This window comes from Trichomycterus rosablanca, chromosome 20 (genome assembly GCF_030014385.1).
Source record: "Trichomycterus rosablanca isolate fTriRos1 chromosome 20, fTriRos1.hap1, whole genome shotgun sequence".
Taxonomy (NCBI): domain Eukaryota; kingdom Metazoa; phylum Chordata; class Actinopteri; order Siluriformes; family Trichomycteridae; genus Trichomycterus; species Trichomycterus rosablanca.
The window spans coordinates 26,053,258-26,072,376 of record NC_086007.1 but is presented as its reverse complement, the minus strand read 5'-3'; the positions used below and the strand labels follow the sequence as shown (position 1 = coordinate 26,072,376).

Sequence of the window (19,119 nt, the reverse complement as noted above, 5' to 3'; positions counted from 1 at the left end):
TTCTCAGCACTGCTATGACAATAACATTGTAATAACATGGTATTGTGAGTGGTTGGTGTAGCAGGTGCAGCAGTGTTGTTGGGATTTTTAAACACCTCATTGTCAACGCTGGGTGGAGAATAGCGCTCCAGCCAAAAATATGAAACCACCAGTGTTCAGTGATCAAAAATTGTCCACTGATAAAAATCTGGAGGAACATACACACCATTGGGTCACAAAACTTAGTGAGCTGCCTTGCTGCCCACTCCCTATTTGGGCATCTGCCTATGTAGAGAGAATTCAAACTGCCCCCTAAGTTTTGGAGGCAGATGATTGAGATGCAGACGATTAAGACATCGAGTTAGTAGAGGTGACACAAGATGTGAGTTCATATGGGGCTCAGTCTCGTGTATGGAGAGTCACGCACCGATCTCTGTGCAGTACCATTGATCAGCCAGCAGAGGTCGCAACTGCAGCAGTTATAAGGAATCCCGTTCGTCATCCATCTCGACGGACGAGCCAATCATTGTCAGTGAAAGCTGAGGTTTAAACTCGCGAGCTCTGGTGTTCTTGCGTCCCTTCTTATCATTATTCTTAGAGCACATTAAAATATTTTGTAGGGCACCTGACCGGGGTAGTTTATCTGTAGATCAGAAAAACCCCATATGGCAGGAATCTAAATTCTTTCTGATGATTATTGTGGGTTTATTTCATGAATCTGCTGGGTCAAGAACATTCATACAGAAGCTTAGATGTCCTGTCGGTGTTTTAATATCGCTCAGCGCGTTTAGTGAATTGATTTTGTGTTTTTTATAGGTGTGGGCTTCTCGACACTCCGGGAGCGTTTCGGCGAGGAGTTTTTCGGCCTGTGTCTGGAGGAGAACGAGCGAGTTCTGCGCGCTCTTGGCGGAAACCTTCAGGACTTCTTTAACGGTTTTGACGCCCTGCTGGAGCATGCTCGGACCTCGTACGGCCGCAGACCGTCTTCGGAGTCGCCGTCGTTCCTGTGCAAAGACGTAGAGGATGGAGGAGAGGACGAGGTAGCGGGGAGAACTCTCCTCTTGCACTGCTTCAACCCCGACCCGACGGTGGGCGTGGCCATGCCTGGTTTGATCCGGGCTGCAGCACGGCGGATCTACAGCGCAGAGGTCCAGGTGGAGGAGGCTGCTCCGACCCGGCTCCGCATGGCCAGCAAGGACGGAGAGACCTCAGATGACTCCGCCACCTCATCGTCTCCGTCACCGCCCATGTCCTCGTACCCGGGTTGTTTGTCGTTTCTCATTCGAGAGGTTCAGACCGTGTCGCCGTCGTCGTCGCCTTCGTCGTCCCTGCGTCAGCTCTCGCGCTCGACTTTAGATCTTCGCATTGGACTGAGCACCTTCTGCCGGGCGTTTCCTTTCCACCTCATCATCGGCCCTCGCATGGAGGTTCTGCAGGTGGGGGCGGGGCTAAAGCAGGTCGGGGAGGGGCTCAGGAAGCCACACTGGACGCTAAGCTTTAGTGACAGCTTCCAGCTCGTCTCTCCCAGAATCCCTTGCTCCTTCCAGAACATTTTACTGCGCCTGTCCACGCCGTTCACCATTCGCACCCGGCCGGACCCAACAGCTCTGGAAAGCAAAGAGAAGGTACAGAGTTGTGCCATGTGTGTGTGTGTGTGTGTGTATGTGTGTGTGTGTGTGTGTGTATGTGTGTGTGTGTGTATTGTCTGTTTTACCACCTGCCCACCTGAACCAACTATTACTAAATAACTATAAACAAATAACACGAATACTCATCCTTGTTATTCAGGTTGTGTTATCTAGAACACAGCTTGTATTTTAAATCCATCTATCCAGAACCAGTTCATCTGAACCGGTTTAATCTTTATTCCTAGTCATTTTAAAACCAGTCAGGATTTACAGTAATTACACCTCATATAGAGCCGGTTTATCTACAGAGCCGCTCTAGATTTACAGCCAACGTATCAATAACGTCCAGTCGTTATTTACAGTCTAGTTATCTAGAGCCAGCATTTAATTGACATCTTTAGGTTAATAACCAGTTAATCTAGAGCCTGAACTTAAAGTCAATATATTGGAGTTACAGAGTATAAATGAAGTCATCTTCATTTATAATCAATAGTCTTTATAGTGTTGTTTATTGTTTCTAGTGTATTTAATGTAGCGCAGTTGTAGCCTAGTGGTTAAGATACTGGACTAAACCAGAAGGTCGCTGGTTCAAGCCCCACCCCTGCCAGGTTGCCACTGTTGGGCCCTTGAGCAAGGCCCTTAACCCTCAATTGCTGTCACAGTACTGTATATCGCTTTGGATAAAAACGTCAGGTAAATGCTGAAAATGTAAATGCGCTGTAGTCGTGTCTTGCTTCTCTTTTTACTCTAATCTGCAACAAACTGCATTTGTTGTTGCTAATCTCAAAACCTTTATTTAGGACTATATCTTCAGGACTAAATATTTAGTACTAAACTTTATCAGTCCTATAGATTTAGAACTAAAAACACTCAGAGTGTGTTTGCAGTCTGCAGCCTACATTTATTATCAGTTCATCTAAATTGTCTTTACAGTTGGTTGATTAAAAATAAAACAGCATGTAATGCAGTGCAGTGGCTGAGGGAGGGAGGGAGGAGGAGAGGGGGTAATAATGATTAGTGATCAGGTGAGTAATCAAGCAAGTAAGTGATCAAGTGAGTGAGTGAGTGATCGAGTGACTAAATGATGGGTGATTGAGTGAGTAAGTAATCGAGTGAGTGGGTAGGTGATCGAGTGATTGAGTGAGTGGGTGAGTAAGTGATCAAGCGAGCAGTAAGTGATTGAGTGAGTGATCGAGTGAGTGATCGATCGAGTGAGTAATAAGCAATCGAGTAAGTGAGTAGGTAAATGATCAAGTGAGTGATCGAGTGAGTGAGTAGGTAAATGATCGATCGAGTGATCGAGTGAGTGATCGAGTGAGTAATAAGCAATTGAGTAAGCGATCGAGTGAGTGATCGAGTGAGTAAGTAACTGAGTGAGTAGTAAGTGATCGAGTGAGTGAATAGGTAAATCATCGAGCGAGTAGGCGATCGAGTGATTTACATTTTACATTTTCATTTTCGGCATTTAGCAGACGCTTTTTATCCAAAGTGACTTACAGTTGTGACAGTATACAGTCTAAGCAATTGAGAGTTAAGGGCCTTGCTCAAGGGCCCAACAGTGGCAACCTGGTAGTGGTGAGGCTTGAACCAGCAACCTTCTGAATACTGGACCAGTACCTTAACCACTAGGCTACACTGCCGACTTAGCTAGTTAATAGTCCTGTGACCCACCAGTTGAGAAGATGAAAATAAACATTAAACGTTAAAGTAAATAATAAATATCACATAATTTTCATAAATTAAATCTAATCTTGAGTCATTTGATTAAATAAATTAAGAATGATTTATTTCCCCATTTCCAGAAAGTTAGGATTTTGTAATATGCAATAAAAATAAAATAAAAATCAGTTTTCACTGATCAGCTCGACTGTATTTTGCACTTATAAATAAAAATGTAGAATTTGTGTCCTGCAGCTCTGGCGGTGATTTAATAACCAGAACAGGTTCAGTGAAACTACTGATGTTCAACTAATTCACAAACACATCAAATCCACTGGATCAGTGGGATTATTATAAAAGCTTAAATTTAGATAGAGCTTTAACTCAACATGCTTCTCCTTACAACAGGGCATCAGCGCAACACACACGCAACATACACACACACACACACACACACGTAACACACTGCTGGGCCACCAGCCATCGTGTCCAATAAATCCAGGAGAAAGCATGAATTATGGGGTTTGTAGTACAAACATTAGCAGAGCTGCAGACAGATTGTAAATATGTCCTGTGTGTGTGTGTGTGTGTGTGTGTGTATATGTGTGTAGGCTTATCTGTCGACATTTAGTTTACACAGGATCACACACACACACACACACACACACACACACACACACACACACACACACACAGACACACACACACACACACACACACACAGACACACACAGAGAGAGAGAGCCTGGCTGTAGAGTTGGCTGTTTTTAAAAAACATAAGTATTTGCTTATACAGAATTTATCTCCAACCAAACTTGAATTTATTTAGAACTATTTTCTCCCAGCAAACCGAATCCATCTAATGTGCAACTCGGTGATTAGTTAATGAGCTGAAGTAGGTGTGTTGGCAGTAGGGACCCGTGGGCCGCCAAAGTTTACCCCTATTCTACAATACTTAGCCATTTATGTCTGTATGTAGATGCCCGACCAAGCAATAGTTCCACTGGGGCTTCGAACCCTGGATTTCAGCGGTTGTGGCCAAGTGCAGCTTAATGTCGGACCACTCGAGTGCCGTAACAGTAGATTTTTTTAATCGTAATTAGTTCACCTATTTTTTCTCTACATTAAAAGCGATTTAAAGGAGCGGAGTGGAAGCGAATGACTGTGATGTTCTTAGCCCAGCGGACTGTGATGTTTTGACTTCAGAATTTCCCGTTTACCTGTTAATAAAAAAAATGCTTTTTTATAATTTCTTTTGGCTCCATTCAACATTCATTCTGGTTCAGTAAAAGACACACTGACATTACAGACCACCAGGATGCTCGGACCCTGATTTTACCAGCTCCGCTGGAGAGAGAGCACCAATCATGATTTGACTATTAAATCCTATTTTAAATTATCTATATAAACGTAATAATTGATTCTGAATGTACGGTTTGGATGGATCTGAACGCTTTGAGGTGTTTTTAAGGAACACGGCGCTGCATTACTCAGCCTGTCGTATTCTCCGAGCAGAGATGTAGAAGAAGCTTTGTTGCCATAGTGATATGCCGGGTATCATAGCAATTAAACCTTAATATTCCACGACAGCCAGTGGTGGTGTACCAGTTCAGTGTGTGTGTGTGTGTGTGTGTGTGTGCTGCTAATCCTAATTCACATTGTCAGCTTTGCAAGCACGAGCCAAAATCAGTCGTCATTCTGGAGTGTTAAAAAAATGCTCGATTGAAGCAAATTGATTTTAAGTATTTCAGACGTTTAGAAAATAAAAATGACTAGAAGCACGTGTGTAAATCTGTAATCAAACCTGCAGTGGGTTTTGTTGTTTTTTCTACAACAGACTTCTGCATTTATACATCATGTGTTTTGGGTTTGATCTGAACCTGGCCTGTATTTCCATTCGGTTCAATACTGAGTCTCTCACTGTCTTCAAAAGACGTTTACTAAACACTTAAGCTGAAAATTAAAATGCACTTACTACGGTAAAAAGAAATAATAGATATTAAAGCCAATAAAAAAAGCACAAAATAAATACAAATATATGTAAAGTGGTTGGAGCATGTCATGGTTAGTTGATCTGCTCTGTGTTTACACTCCGTTTAGCACGACTAGTTGATCTAGAATCTGCAGTTTAGCCATTTTATTATACCTGTAGTGTAATTTGTACTTTAATTCTGGCTTTTCAGGTTTCATAGATGCAATCTGACATCCTCAAATTCACACAGGGAACCAAAACAAGCTAAACTAACTTGTCCCGATTGTTGCTGCATTGTTATGTAATTAATTTAGGTCGGCTTGAGTGAATTAAAGCGCAGTGTGTTATTGTAGAGCACGATCTCCACAGATAATTGTTCTGATAATCGTTCTTACTGGTACGAATCCCATTAGAATAACAGTAATCGATGCTCTCGATGGAACAGCCATGTCTGAGGGGGAAAATGTTAAATCCAAAAATCACTTCCTTCCTCACAGGCCAGGAGAAACACACAGAGCATAGCGTGATCCTCAGTATGCAGTTCAGCTTTACATGTGTCAGAGGAGACGCGTGCTAGCCTGCAGCCCTTATCGACCAGTCAGGGTGTCCTGCAGTTAGCAAAGGTTGCCAGATTTCACAGCAGAACTGAATATGTTTAAACCAACAAAATAATTTAATGTGTGTAGATTTATGTTACATCTGTAACAGATATCAGACCTTTGTGGTGCAGGTAAGCAGACTTAGTGTTGGCAAAAATGTGGCTACTGCACTCGCTTCAGTGTCTAAAGAGGCTTATATAAGACCCTCTCTCACACACACACACACACACACACACACACACACACACACACACACACACACTGTCTGTACGTCTCTCTCTTGTAACCTTGGGGATTATGACTCAGGGATCTTTGACGTGCGACTCAGGTAAAGTCTGACTCGCTGGAAAAAAAGATGACAGCAAAAAGAAAATCATCACTGTTTTTCTGAGCAGTGGGGCTAATGTGTGTGTGTGTGTGATACAACACGTAGCTTTTCTGAAAACTAAACCCGATACTGTTTGTCATTTATTTAATTCATTTGATTTCACAAACAGAGTTCGGTACCAGCCTGGAACGATGGACGCAGGGTGGTTAAACACTCCTGGTGTTAGTCCATCACAGGTCAGCACCGTCTGACCCGTTAAATTGCTCCTCAGTGACTCTGAATGAACATTCTGACTAAGCAGAAGACGAGAGATCGTCTATACTGAACGGCAAATTGTTTATCGACCGATTCGTTCACCCTCGATGAGCCGTTTTGTTTTGGGTTAACAGCAGGTCATCGGCTTTGGACTGGAACTTGTAGATTGTCCTGATTCGACAGTAGATGGGTTATTTTGATTGGTTATAGCTAGAGCCCTACTAAATTCACGGGAAAATGTGCTAAATTTCACAGACCTCGTTCTCGATTTTTACAGAAGAGAGCCACATTTCACGTCTATTAAATGATAGAATAAATAGAAGCTACAATACACAGCACAGCTACGTTAATACTTGAATGTAAACCTAAAACATCCAGCAACGTCTCAAATACAGAAATTCTCGTCTCGTCAGTTACCCGAGACGTGTTTTCATCTGCTTTACTTCCACATCTTGGATGTTTTGACTAAGCGAGTGCTAACTGAATTGCCGTAGGATTGCTAGGACGCCTCATAGTGCAGATTAACCAGTAACTGTGAGGCACTTGAACGAATGAAAAATGTTAAATCGCTAAACACAAACCTTAAAGTTTGAATTTCACAGCAAATTGCTGATTAGACGGGAAACGGCTCATTTTAAGGGCCTTAATCATAGCACTGGCAACCTCTTTTGCATGCGCAACATGGGTCAAAGGTGAGAGACCGCTTCTTTTTACCCGGCAGTAAAGGATTCCTACAGATAGTTTTACATTGCTCTCTACAGTTTATTCTCTCATAATTAGATGAAGTTTGTTCTAATTGACGTTCCTTCGTCTTTGTCTTTGTTTGTAATTCCCCATTTGGTCTTGGAGGTTCTCCACACCAACCCTTTTAATTCATGTCACACTGGAACAGAACACAACTTTCTGCAAACTGCTACAAAGTCATAAGCGTATAATTAATTTTACTTTATGATTTATAATTGATTTTATACATCAGTTAGCTGGTGTGGACGTGGGTGGAGATTTTGGCTTCTTCTGTCCAGGTTGGATTCATTTGAAATGCCTTTCAGATCCCCCGAAGGTGTCTGAAAATGCTTTAGACAGAAGCTTCAGACAGAAATCAGGCTCAACTCTTTTACATTTCATAACACCGAGGGCTTGATGTGCTTACAGAACACGAGAGAAGCGACAGGAAAAAGGACGGAGAATCAGGCGAGCCTCAGATTTTTTGCTGTTTGAGCTGTGTGGTGATGATGTTCAGATGATAATGGATTTGCCGTGTGTGCACGGTCCTACATTTACATATCAAAGCCATTTTCGTGCTGAGAGGTCATTGTCAGGGTCTCACGTTAGTGTTACAAAAACACTTCATGCACAGGAGGAGTGTTACAGCGTGACATTTCTGCAGAATGCTACTGCACCCAAACTGGTACCACCATATCAAAAAACAGTCCAACCCGAAACCACATTCTATATGTTTACAGTAAATGGGGCATCACTGCGGTGATCACCAGCTCTTAATTTTAAGTCTCAGTGGTGCTTCTGGCCTAGCCGACTGCTCAGCAGGCACATTTGACCATGTTTGATGTAGCCAAGTGTAGCTGCAAAACACCCAGCAGTGGCAACTTGGCAGGAGTGGGACGTGAACCAGCAACCTTCTGATATAGTCCAGTATCTTAACTATTAAGCTACCTCTGCCTGTATCAAACAAAATATGTAAATAGATACACACATGCATAGATACACACATGTATAGATACACACACATGTATAAATAGATAGATACACACACACGTGTAGACAGATAGATACACACACGTATAAATAGATAGATACACACACGTACAGGTATAAGTGAATAGATACACACACGTATAGATAGATAGATACACACACGTACAGGTATAAGTGAATAGATACACACATGTATAGATACACACACACGTATAGCTAGATACACACACATATAGATAGATACACACATGTATAGATACACACACATATAGATAGATACACACATGTATAGATACACACACGTATAGATAGATACACACACGTATAGATACACACATGTATAGATACACACACGTATAGATACACACATGTATAGATACACACACGTATAGATACACACATGTATAGATACACACACGTATAGATAGATACACACACGTATAGATACACATGTATAGATACACACACGTATAGATACACACATGTATAGATACACACACGTATAGATAGATACACACACATATAGATACACATGTATAGATAGATACACATGTATAGATAGATACACATGTATAGATAGATAATAATAATAATAATAATAATACATTTTATTTATATAGCGCTTTTCAAGATACTCAAAGACGCTTTACATAAGACAAATAATCAAAACAAATACGTACATACACCATACAAATCATAGTACAAAATCAAAATAGTACATCAACATCAAGAATAATTAAGATAAAAACAAAGAGAGCAGCATAAGACAGTTCATTAAAAATTAGCTAAATTATGAGAGAGAACAACAAATATAGAACAATTTCTTAAAATTAGACAGAAACAGGACAGATTTACATGCAATCAGGAAACTGAAAACTTTACAAGTTTTAGGATCTAGGACTTCACATTTCTGTCGTGATCTAAGTATAAAAACTATTAAAAAGAATAGCAGATACACATGTATAGATAGATACACATGTATAGATACACACACGTATAGATATATGCACACATACACACACATGTAAAGATACACACACACATGTATAGATACACACACACACTGACACAATTTACTCGTGTGTTCTGCTGTAATGGTTTGTTCTACTCATGCAGTAATAACATTCTATTATTGCTCTTCACTCTGGCAATAATGTGTGTGTGTGTGTGTGTGTGTGTGTGTGTGTGTGTGTGAGTAGGTCAGAGGCAGTACAAACCTGTAAGACAGATTATAAATTAATACAGTGGTTATATAAACACATCTTCTGGAGTGTTGGTAAAACACACACACACACACACACACACACACACACACACACACACACACACACACACACACACACACAGGCTAACACACACATTTTTCCTGTGTCAGTTTGATAAAACCAGCATCTGTAGAACCGGAAACACCTTTAACATGTAACACTAAATTAATGGAACCCTTGGCAGCCAAAAGTTTGTAATCTAGTCTTTCTGTATCAGCTCACTCACACTGGAAACCGTCATTACATTTATTCCTATTTTTTTGGCCACTTTTCTAAATAAGGGTCTTGCTTAAGAGAGCTGGGATTTGAACCGACAACCTTCTAAGTTGGTAACCCACAGCTCTACCCATTAAACTACCTCTGTCCTGTGTCACTGTTTAATGGTGATCACGTGTGTTTTGTGGTTCATACATGTTTGTTGTTACTACAGGTGATGGAGCTGAAAGGTCAGATGATCCACCTCCCCGAGTCGAACTCCATCATGTTCCTTGGGTCACCTCGTGTTGATAGGCTGGAGGAGCTGATGGGGCGCGGCCTCCACCTCTCGGACATCCCCATCCACGATGCCACCCGTGATGTCATTTTGGTGGGTGTGGCCACTGTTCTTTAACTTTTTGTTTATTTCCAATCAGTTTCCTAATCCATGACATACATACAATATATAATAAATTGGTACACAATCTTTAGATTCGTTATTTTTTAAATACTATTTAATATTTAGTACGTAGTTTGCCAGCTACGTGTGTGTGTGTGTGTGTGTGTGTGTGTGTGCAGGTGGGTGAGCAGGCGAAGGCTCAGGATGGCCTGAAGAAGCGGATGGATAAGCTGAAGGCGACTCTGGAGAGAACGCACCGGGCTCTGGAGGAGGAGAAGCGGCGCACAGTGGAGCTGCTCTACTCCATCTTTCCTGGCCACGTGGCACAAAGACTCTGGCAGGGACTTCCTGTCCAGGCCAAGAAGTTCGACGACGTCACCATGCTGTTCTCCGACATCGTGGGTTTCACGGCCGTGTGTGAACACTGCACACCCATGCAGGTCATCAGCATGCTGAACGAACTCTACACCCGGTTCGACTACCAGTGCGGCGTGCTCGACGTCTACAAGGTACACACACACACACGTGCACATATTATTATTATTATCATTACCATAATCATTATTATTATTATTATTGTGTGTGTGTGTGTGTGTGTGTGTGTGTTGGGTTAGATTGAGACGATAGGAGATGCCTACTGTGTGGCAGCAGGTCTTCATAAGAAATGTTTGTGTCACGCTCGACCGATTGCACAAATGGCCCTGAAGATGATGGAGCTCTCAGAGGAAGTGCTCACCCCCGATGGAAAGCCCATCAAGGTGAGCTATAGCATGACGTTTCCTGGTCAGGGGTCTCAGCAAGTCCAGTCAAGCCATTTGAGTTCTTCAGTAATTCAGTCCAGTCTGTGATAAATATGTCCCTGTGTGTATGTAGGTGTGTGTGTGTAGCTGTGTGTGTGTGTGTATGTACAGTAGGTGTGTGTGAGTAGCTGTGTGTATTTTGCTGTGTGTGTATATAAGTGTGTGTATGTAGCTGTGTGTGACTGTGTATGTAGGTATGTGTGTATGTAGGTGTGTGTGTAACTGTGTGTATGTAGGTGTGTAGCTGTGTGTGTATGTAGGTGTGTGTGTGTACCTGTGTGTATGTAGGTGTGTGTATGTAGCTATGTGTGTTTGTAGCTGTGTGTGTGTGTGTATGTATGTGTGTGTTTGTAGCTGTGTGTAGCTGTGTGTATGTAGCTGTGTATGTTCATGTGTGTATATATGTAGCTAGGTATATGTAGTGTGTATGTAGCTGTGTGTGTGGTGTGTGTGTGTGTCTGTATGTAGTTGTGTGTATATAACTGTGTGTGTATATAACTGTGTGTGTATGAGTAGCTGTGTGTATGTAGCCGTGTGTGTGTATCTGTGTGTATGTATCTGTGTGTGTCTGTTATGTGTATGTACTGTAGGTGTGTGTGAAGCTGTGTGTATATATAACTGTGTGTGTGTGTGTCTGTATGTAGTTGTGTGTATATAACTGTGTGAATATAGGTGTGTGTGTGTGTAAGTATGTATATGTAGCTGTGTATGTTCATGTGTGTATATATGTAGCTAGGTATATGTAGTGTGTATGTAGCTGTGTGTGTGTGGTGTGTGTGTGTCTGTATGTAGTTGTGTGTATATAACTGTGTGTGTATATAACTGTGTGTGTATGAGTAGCTGTGTATATGTAGCCGTGTGTGTGTATCTGTGTGTATGTATCTGTGTGTGTCTGTTATGTGTATGTACTGTAGGTGTGTGTATGTAGCTGTGTGTGTGTGTCTGTATGTAGTTGTGTGTATATAACTGTGTGTGTATATAACTGTGTGTGTATGAGTAGCTGTGTGTATGTAGCCGTGTGTGTGTATCTGTGTGTATGTATCTGTGTGTGTCTGTTATGTGTATGTACTGTAGGTGTGTGTGAAGCTGTGTGTATATATAACTGTGTGTGTGTGTGTCTGTATGTAGCTGTGTGTATATAACTGTGTGAATATAGGTGTGTGTGTGTAAGTATGTATATGTAGCTGTGTATGTGTCTGTGTATATGTAGTTGTGTGTGTGTAGCTGTGTGTGTGTATGTACCTGTGTGTATATAACTGTGTGAATATAGGTGTGTATGTATATGTAGTTGTGTGTGTGTAGCTGTGTATGTGTCTGTGTATATGTAGTTGTGTGTGTGTAGCTGTGTGTGTGTATGTACAGTAGGTGTGTGTATGTACCTGTGTGTATATAACTGTGTGTGTATGTATGTTTGTGTGTGTAACTGTGTGTATGCTGAATGCTGAGGCAGCATGAATAAGGCAAGCAAAGACCTATGAAGGATAAAGAGATTTATGTGTGTGTGTGTGTGTGTGTGTGTGTGTGTGTGTGTGTCCGTTTGACAGCATCTAATAAGTCACATGTGGGTGTAACTGCAGGATGATTGACAGCAGCAGCAGTGCTATTGAGTTAATAGGAACATCACAGAGTATCAGGGTCCGACAGACTGCACGTCATCATTATTACATCCACTACTGTGTGTGTGTGTGTGTGTGTGTGTGTGTGTGTGTATCGTACTGAAAGGACAGGTGTTGAATATTTATGAGCTGTCGTGGGTGGGCGGGGCAGCTTGTTGATTGACAGGTTTAGCACAGCGGTCGGGTTAATAGAGACGTTAAATATCTGAGACTGACGCTATCGATCGTGTTTAAACGTGTGTACATGAACACGTGTGTGTAAAAGATTGTGTGCATGTGTAGATGTGTGTGTGTGTGTTCTCTTGGTGTTGTGATAGTGTTCTCTGGTGTTCTGTTAGTGTTAGTGTTCTCTTGGTGTTGTGATAGTGTTCTCTGGTGTTCTGTTAGTGTTCTCTTGGTGTTCTGTTAGTGTTCTCTGGTGTTCTGTTAGTGTTAGTGTTCTCTTGGTGTTGTGATCGTGTTCTCTGGTGTTCTGTTAGTGTTCTCTTGGTGTTCTGTTAGTGTTCTCTGGTGTTCTGTTAGTGTTCTCTTGGTGTTGTGATAGTGTTCTCTGGTGTTCTGTTAGTGTTCTGGAGTTCTCTGGTGTTCTGTTAGTGTTCTTGTGTTCTTTGGTCTTCTATAAGTGTTCTGTTAGAGTTATCTGGTGTTCTCTTAGTGTTCTCTCGTGTTCTGTTAGTGTTCTGGTGTTCTCTGGTGTTCTGTTAGTGTTCTCTGGTGTTCTCTTAGTGTTCTCTCGTGTTCTGTTAGTGTTCTGTTAGTGTTCTGGTGTTCTCTGGTGTTCTGTTAGTGTTCTGGAGTTCTCTGGTGTTCTGTTAGTGTTCTTTGGTCTTCTGTAAGTGTTCTGTTAGAGTTCTGTAAGTGTTCTGTTAGAGTTCTCTGGTGTTCTCTTAGTGTTCTCTCGTGTTCTGTTAGTGTTCTGCTGTTTTCTGGTGTTCTGTTAGTGTTCTGTTAGTGTTATCTGGTGTTCTGTTAGTGTTCTCTCGTGTTCTGTTAGTGTTCTGTTAGTGTTCTGTTAGTGTTCTGTTAGTGTTCTGTTAGTGTTAGGGTGTTCTCTGGTGTTCTGTTAGTGTTCTGTTAGTGTTCTGTTAGTGTTCTGGTGTTCTGTTAGTGTTCTGTTAGTGTTCCGTCGTTCTGTTAGCATTCTGTTAGCGTTCTCTGTTGTTCTGTTAGCGTTCTCTTGTGTTCTTTTTGGACGTTCTGTGTTTCTAGGTTTCTAGATCACATGGCTATGAGAGGCTGGTTGCCATGGATACTGCAGGACTTCTAATAACTGGCAGCTGTCAGTCATGTTCCCTTCATGTGCCCTTTTTGAACCCTGGACCAGACCCTCCCCTGGGTGTGTGTGTGTGTGTGTGTGTGTGTGTCAAAATGTGTTTGTCAAAGTGCGTGTGTGTGTGTGTTGCTCTGACGACAGTACCGACCCAGACTCTCCCCTGTCGAGGTTGCCATGGTGATGATGGTGCAGGCAGTGTGCTGGCATTCTGTGGTTGGTTAGAACTGCTGAAGTAGAGCAGGAGGAGAAACACACACACACACACACACACACACACACACACTCAATAAAAATGTGTGTGTGTGCTTCTAGCTCAGCTGTGCACATGGTGATAACTCTGTGTGTGTGTAGCTGCGTATAGGGATACACTCCGGCTCGGTGTTGGCGGGCGTGGTCGGGGTGAAGATGCCGCGCTACTGTCTGTTTGGGAACAACGTCACACTGGCCAGCAAGTTTGAGTCTGGCAGCCAACCACGTTGCATCAACGTCAGCCCGACAACCTATCAGTGAGTGAAACACACACACACACACACACAGTAACGTGCCAGGACACCTTTATGGCGCGTTGGCGTCCCCTGAGTCTCTGGCTCTTTAGTGGACGGATGCCACACTGTGACACACACAGCAGGTAAGTGGGTGCAGCATAGCACCATTCCTGGGAACCTGGGTTCAAACTTTGGCTCTGAATGTTTATAAAATATTTTGTATGTTCTCCTCTTGTTCACGTTTCTCCTTTCCTGCTCAGAGGTTGATTGGTTGCCCAAAATTGCCCGCAGGTGTAAGAAGTGTGTGTTGCCTTGAAATGAACTGACGTCTTGTTCCAGGAGTAACCCTGCCCCAACCTGCTCAGTCATATCAAAAAGGTTTCACAGGGGTGCACTGCGATCTCAAGCTCTTAAGTTTGCCTCGGCTGTGCCTAAGGGAGGGAAGGTTGACTGGCTGTCTCATCAAGATGATCGATTCATGGATAGTAGTGTGTGACTCTCCGTATGTAATAAGGCTCTGTGTTAGACCCTGTGTGTCTCTGGTGGGTAAAAAGGAGTGGGTGGCGACTGCGCCCATGTCGGAGGGGGCGTGTGATAGTCTGCAGCTCTCCTCGATCAGGATGGGGGTCTGCAAACATATTTTTTCTTGTCTTAGTGACTGAAGCTCCTGCCATCAATGCTCCAATAATAAGGACCTCTATTCCAGTCACTCAGCTATTTTCGTATTGAGATCAGAATCCAAAATTGAGGTCAACGTTTCTTTTTTTATGCATTTTTCTAAATGTCTCCTAATTTAGTCATAGCCAATCAGTCTTCCGCTGCTGGGGACCCCCGATGGCGTCCAAGAGGGGTGTACTTGCCTAATACAGCATCTTTACGACGTGTGCACGGTCCAATCCCTTCTCATTCTCCAATACTTTGATTGAGATTGGCTTCATGCACGGAGAACCACTCCACTTCTGTACAGGCACCTTGGGCAACCACGGTCCTTACACAGTGTCTAAGACCCCGCCCTATTTTCAGTCCGGTCTTTTCCCACTCAGCAGACTAGTGGCCCATTTTTTTTGCTACAGGCACTGCAAATTGTGCCTGCTAGGGGTGCCCAGCCGTCTGAGAGCAGAGCTGATATGTGAACTCGGCGCTGGGCGCTGCTCAGTGTTTCTATATATACCGCGGAGTATCGTAGGATGTTAATTGCTTAGTTGCGTTATGCAGTCGACCCGTCTGAAAGCATCTGCACCCACTATTTTAGTCATTTAACCCTTTTTTTCTTTAATTTGTCACCTGCTTTAATATAGTAATCTCTCCTCTATCATGTTTTTTTCCCAGACTCCTCCACGATGATCGCTCCTTCTCCTTCGTCCCTCGCTCCCGTCAGGACCTTCCTGAAAACTTCCCCAAAGAGATCCCGGGAATGTGCTACTTTCTGGAGGCGGGGAAGACTCATGGCCACGCCCCTCTCACTAACACTCGCTCCGCCCCTATACGGAAAGCGTCCTATAACATCGGGACCATGTTCCTACGGGAGACCAGCCTTTGAGAAAAGCCCCGTTCACTTACGCTAATAATGCCATGCCTACGAGGCCCGAGTCACTTCTGGCAACCCGAGGCAACTCCGCCTATCGGAACACATGCTCCGCCCACTGGGGTGGCTCGACGAGAAGGACCGCCGGAACGCCGCGTGATCGTTAACGAATATTCAAGTTCGACTCGAACGAGACCTGAACTTATATATGAATATATATTTGAATAAATATATACACACACATATATATTTGCATAAAGCTTTCTGCTACATACTCACATACACACACTCACACACACGTATAGATAATATACACACTTCCCAATAATACGTCTATACAATTCTCTGTAAACTCACACACACTCAGCACTGATTCATGTTGGAGAACCTGGTGCCTTCTGATAAATACAAACGGACTGAGTGTGTGTGTGTGTGTGTGTGTGTGTTTCCACTTGTAAGGCTCCATGCTTTAATCTTCTACAGATTGAACTGTCTTTCATTATTTTTCATTCATGTCCACATCAAGACTCCAGGCTGTAGCCATAAATTGAACATTGGGGGACGGACGGACGACTGATGGGTTCTAACATTACATATATCGCGAGAGGCATTTTGAGTATATCTGAATCTTGGAGGGGACGCAACCAATATATATCGTAATTAGGGCCACACCAAAGCTGTCAGTCAAAGCAAGTCCTCCGAATATGCAACTTAAAACCTGTCAGTCAAAACACGCCCTTGAACTGAAGCCACATCAAGATCTGTCAATCAAACCAACCACTACAATTCCATCACACCAAGACCTGTCAACTGACCGGCCCCTACAAAACCCACCACAGTAAGAGCTGTTAATCAAACTGACCACACAACCCCACCACACCTACAACTCTAAGCTGAACCAACCCCTATAATTCCATTACAAAGTCCCACAATGTCTTTCAGCCAATCCCAACATCTAGACCAGCCTTTCTCAACCGGGGTGCCGCGGAACCCTGGGGTGCCGTTTGGCTTCGTCAGGGGTGCCGTCAAAAATATTCTGACGTTACTGATATTATGAAATAAATTTAAAATACAAAAAAGTCAACTTATCATGAAAATGTCGACCATTAGCCGCCTCAAACATCAAAATTTGTCTCACACGCCCCTTTCCCCATGCTACACCGTCAACGCGGGGGTCAGCACGTCACTGCGTTGCCTAACACTGCAAACCCCCCCCCATTACCGCGCGATGCATTAGGAGAGCGTTGTGTGAAGCACATGAACTAGCATGGAAAGGTTTTTGAAAAAAAAAGTCTCCAGAATCAGGTAACTCTGAATCTGAGCCATCAACTTCTTCATCCAGTGGTAGCTCAGCAGCGAGGGTAGTGGAAGCCAGCAGCAAGACAAAGAAAAGACAGTACGATGGTAGCTACTTGACGTATGGTTTCATCTTTACCGGTGATCCATCATGCCCTCTCCCTATGTGCCTGGTATGTGGTATGAAATTGTCAAACCAAGCAATAACACCTGACAACAAAGCCTAACTTCGAGCCTAACTCACATCAAGAACAGGTACAGGGAGCGACTGAGGGCTCTGGACCAAGAGCTCCGTGTCTGCCTCTCATCCATCCCTGCCAGAATAGGGCGATTGTGTGCATCATCCCAGGCTCAGGTTTCCCATTAAAAGTAAGTCACGTTTACCCCTCCCTCCCTAAATGACACCTTATGGTGTGTGTGTGTGTGCGTGTGTGTTAGCAGTCCGAGGGATGCAGATTGTAAGTTTTTTAATACATTTTAGACTGGGGTGACGAGATTCTGCATACTTGTAAAGGGTGCCGTGACTGAAAAAAGGTTGAGAAACACTGATCTAGACCACGTAGAACCCTGACAATCGAACCAAATACTACAAACACATGCAACCAAGACTGGTCAACTGACCAGCCCTTACAAGCCCCTCACTCTAAGAGCTATTAATCAAACTAACCCCACAACCCCACCACACCTACAACTCTAAGCTGAACCAACCCCTATAATTCCATCACAAGAAGACATCTCAAGTCGAATCAACACCCACTTTAAACCCCACAATCCCAACACGTCTACTCCTAGAATTATGGTCGTACTAAATTACACTAATAAACTGAATGACAGAATAAATGGAAGCTACACTACACAGCACAGCTACATTAATATCTGAATGTAAACCTAGAACATCCAGTGACGTCTCCAAAGACGAAAATTCTCATCCGTGTTTTGACCCCCCCTCTGTGTCCACAGAATTGGTTGTAAGTTTTCCAAACTCAGTTCCCCAGGTCGCGTGTTTATCTGCTTTAGACTTTGACATCTTGGACATTTTGACTAAACGATTGCTAACTGAAGTGCCGTAGGATTGCTAGGATGCCTCATAGTGCAGATTAAGCAGTAAACGTGAGACACTTGAACGCTACACGAATTAAAAACGTTAAATCCGTGACGTGATCTTCACGGCTGTGAATTAGGTAGGGCCTTACTCTACACCATACTGAGTCAAATCAAACCCTGGACGCGTCACACCAAGCCCTGTCAATCAAATTGCACCCTCCAGAACAGAACCTGTCAATCAAGCTGACGCCCCAATCACACCCACAAGACCAGTAAAGTGCTTCTGTCCCCTCACACCAAACAGAGAACCACCATAAAACCTGTCGAGAGCTGTTAATCCAAGCATCTCAAACATCCATCACACCCAGAGCTGTTAATCCGAGCATCTTCAGCATCCATCACACCCAGAGCTGTTAATCCGAGCATCTTCAGCATCCATCACACCCAGAGCTGTCGGTTATTTTTTATTTCACCATGCTAATAAAATGAAGCAGAGCAAACTTTCTCAGTCTGTGACTCCTGTGCTGCTTTCTGGTGCGTCGTGGTGCCTTTTAGCCTCCCGATACTTACAGCTAAAGATGATCATGATGTGTGTGTGTAGTGCCACTCTAGCCTGTGGTTAACTGCTGCTGAAGGGCTCTTGTAGGTCAAATGCTGATAATGAAATGCCAACAACACACAAACACACACACACACACACACACACACACAGTTTACTGACTGACACCACACTTACACACACGCTGAGTGTGTTAGTGTGTTTTTGCAATTTGCATGATAGCTTGTTTACAGGCCCCCCATTAGCCTAATAAGATGCAAATAAATTATGGATGCAATAAAGAACAAAGTTATATATCTGATGAAGGGGGTGTATGTGGTGTGTGTATGTAGTGTGTGTGTTTGTGTCTGTGTGTGTGTGTGTGTGTGTATGTGTTTACCTGTGAACGTCTTTACCATTTCAGCGAATGTGTCTTTTGACACACACTGTGTTTTATGTTTTTTTTCTAAATGTAATCCAGCAACAGATGGACACCGAGACAGCAAAAGCTCGACAGAAAGTTAGACAGAAACAAACTAGTGGGTTGGA

The 19,119-nt window shown here is 43.1% G+C and overlaps 1 protein-coding gene across 1 annotated transcript in view; it reads left to right on the top strand.

Moving 5' to 3' along the window:
• Nucleotides 1–18,536, top strand: part of gucy1a2 (guanylate cyclase 1, soluble, alpha 2) — a 25,807-nt gene extending 7,271 nt beyond the window's left edge. Inside the window, exons 4-9 of the mRNA XM_063017145.1 lie at nucleotides 796–1,604; nucleotides 9,829–9,984; nucleotides 10,173–10,502; nucleotides 10,608–10,751; nucleotides 14,034–14,188; nucleotides 15,497–18,536. Coding sequence (XP_062873215.1) covers nucleotides 796–1,604; nucleotides 9,829–9,984; nucleotides 10,173–10,502; nucleotides 10,608–10,751; nucleotides 14,034–14,188; nucleotides 15,497–15,707 — 1,805 coding nt within the window. The 3' untranslated portion in view covers nucleotides 15,708–18,536. The remainder of the gene's footprint in view (nucleotides 1–795; nucleotides 1,605–9,828; nucleotides 9,985–10,172; nucleotides 10,503–10,607; nucleotides 10,752–14,033; nucleotides 14,189–15,496) is intronic.
• The last annotated feature ends 583 nt before the right edge of the window (nucleotides 18,537–19,119 follow it).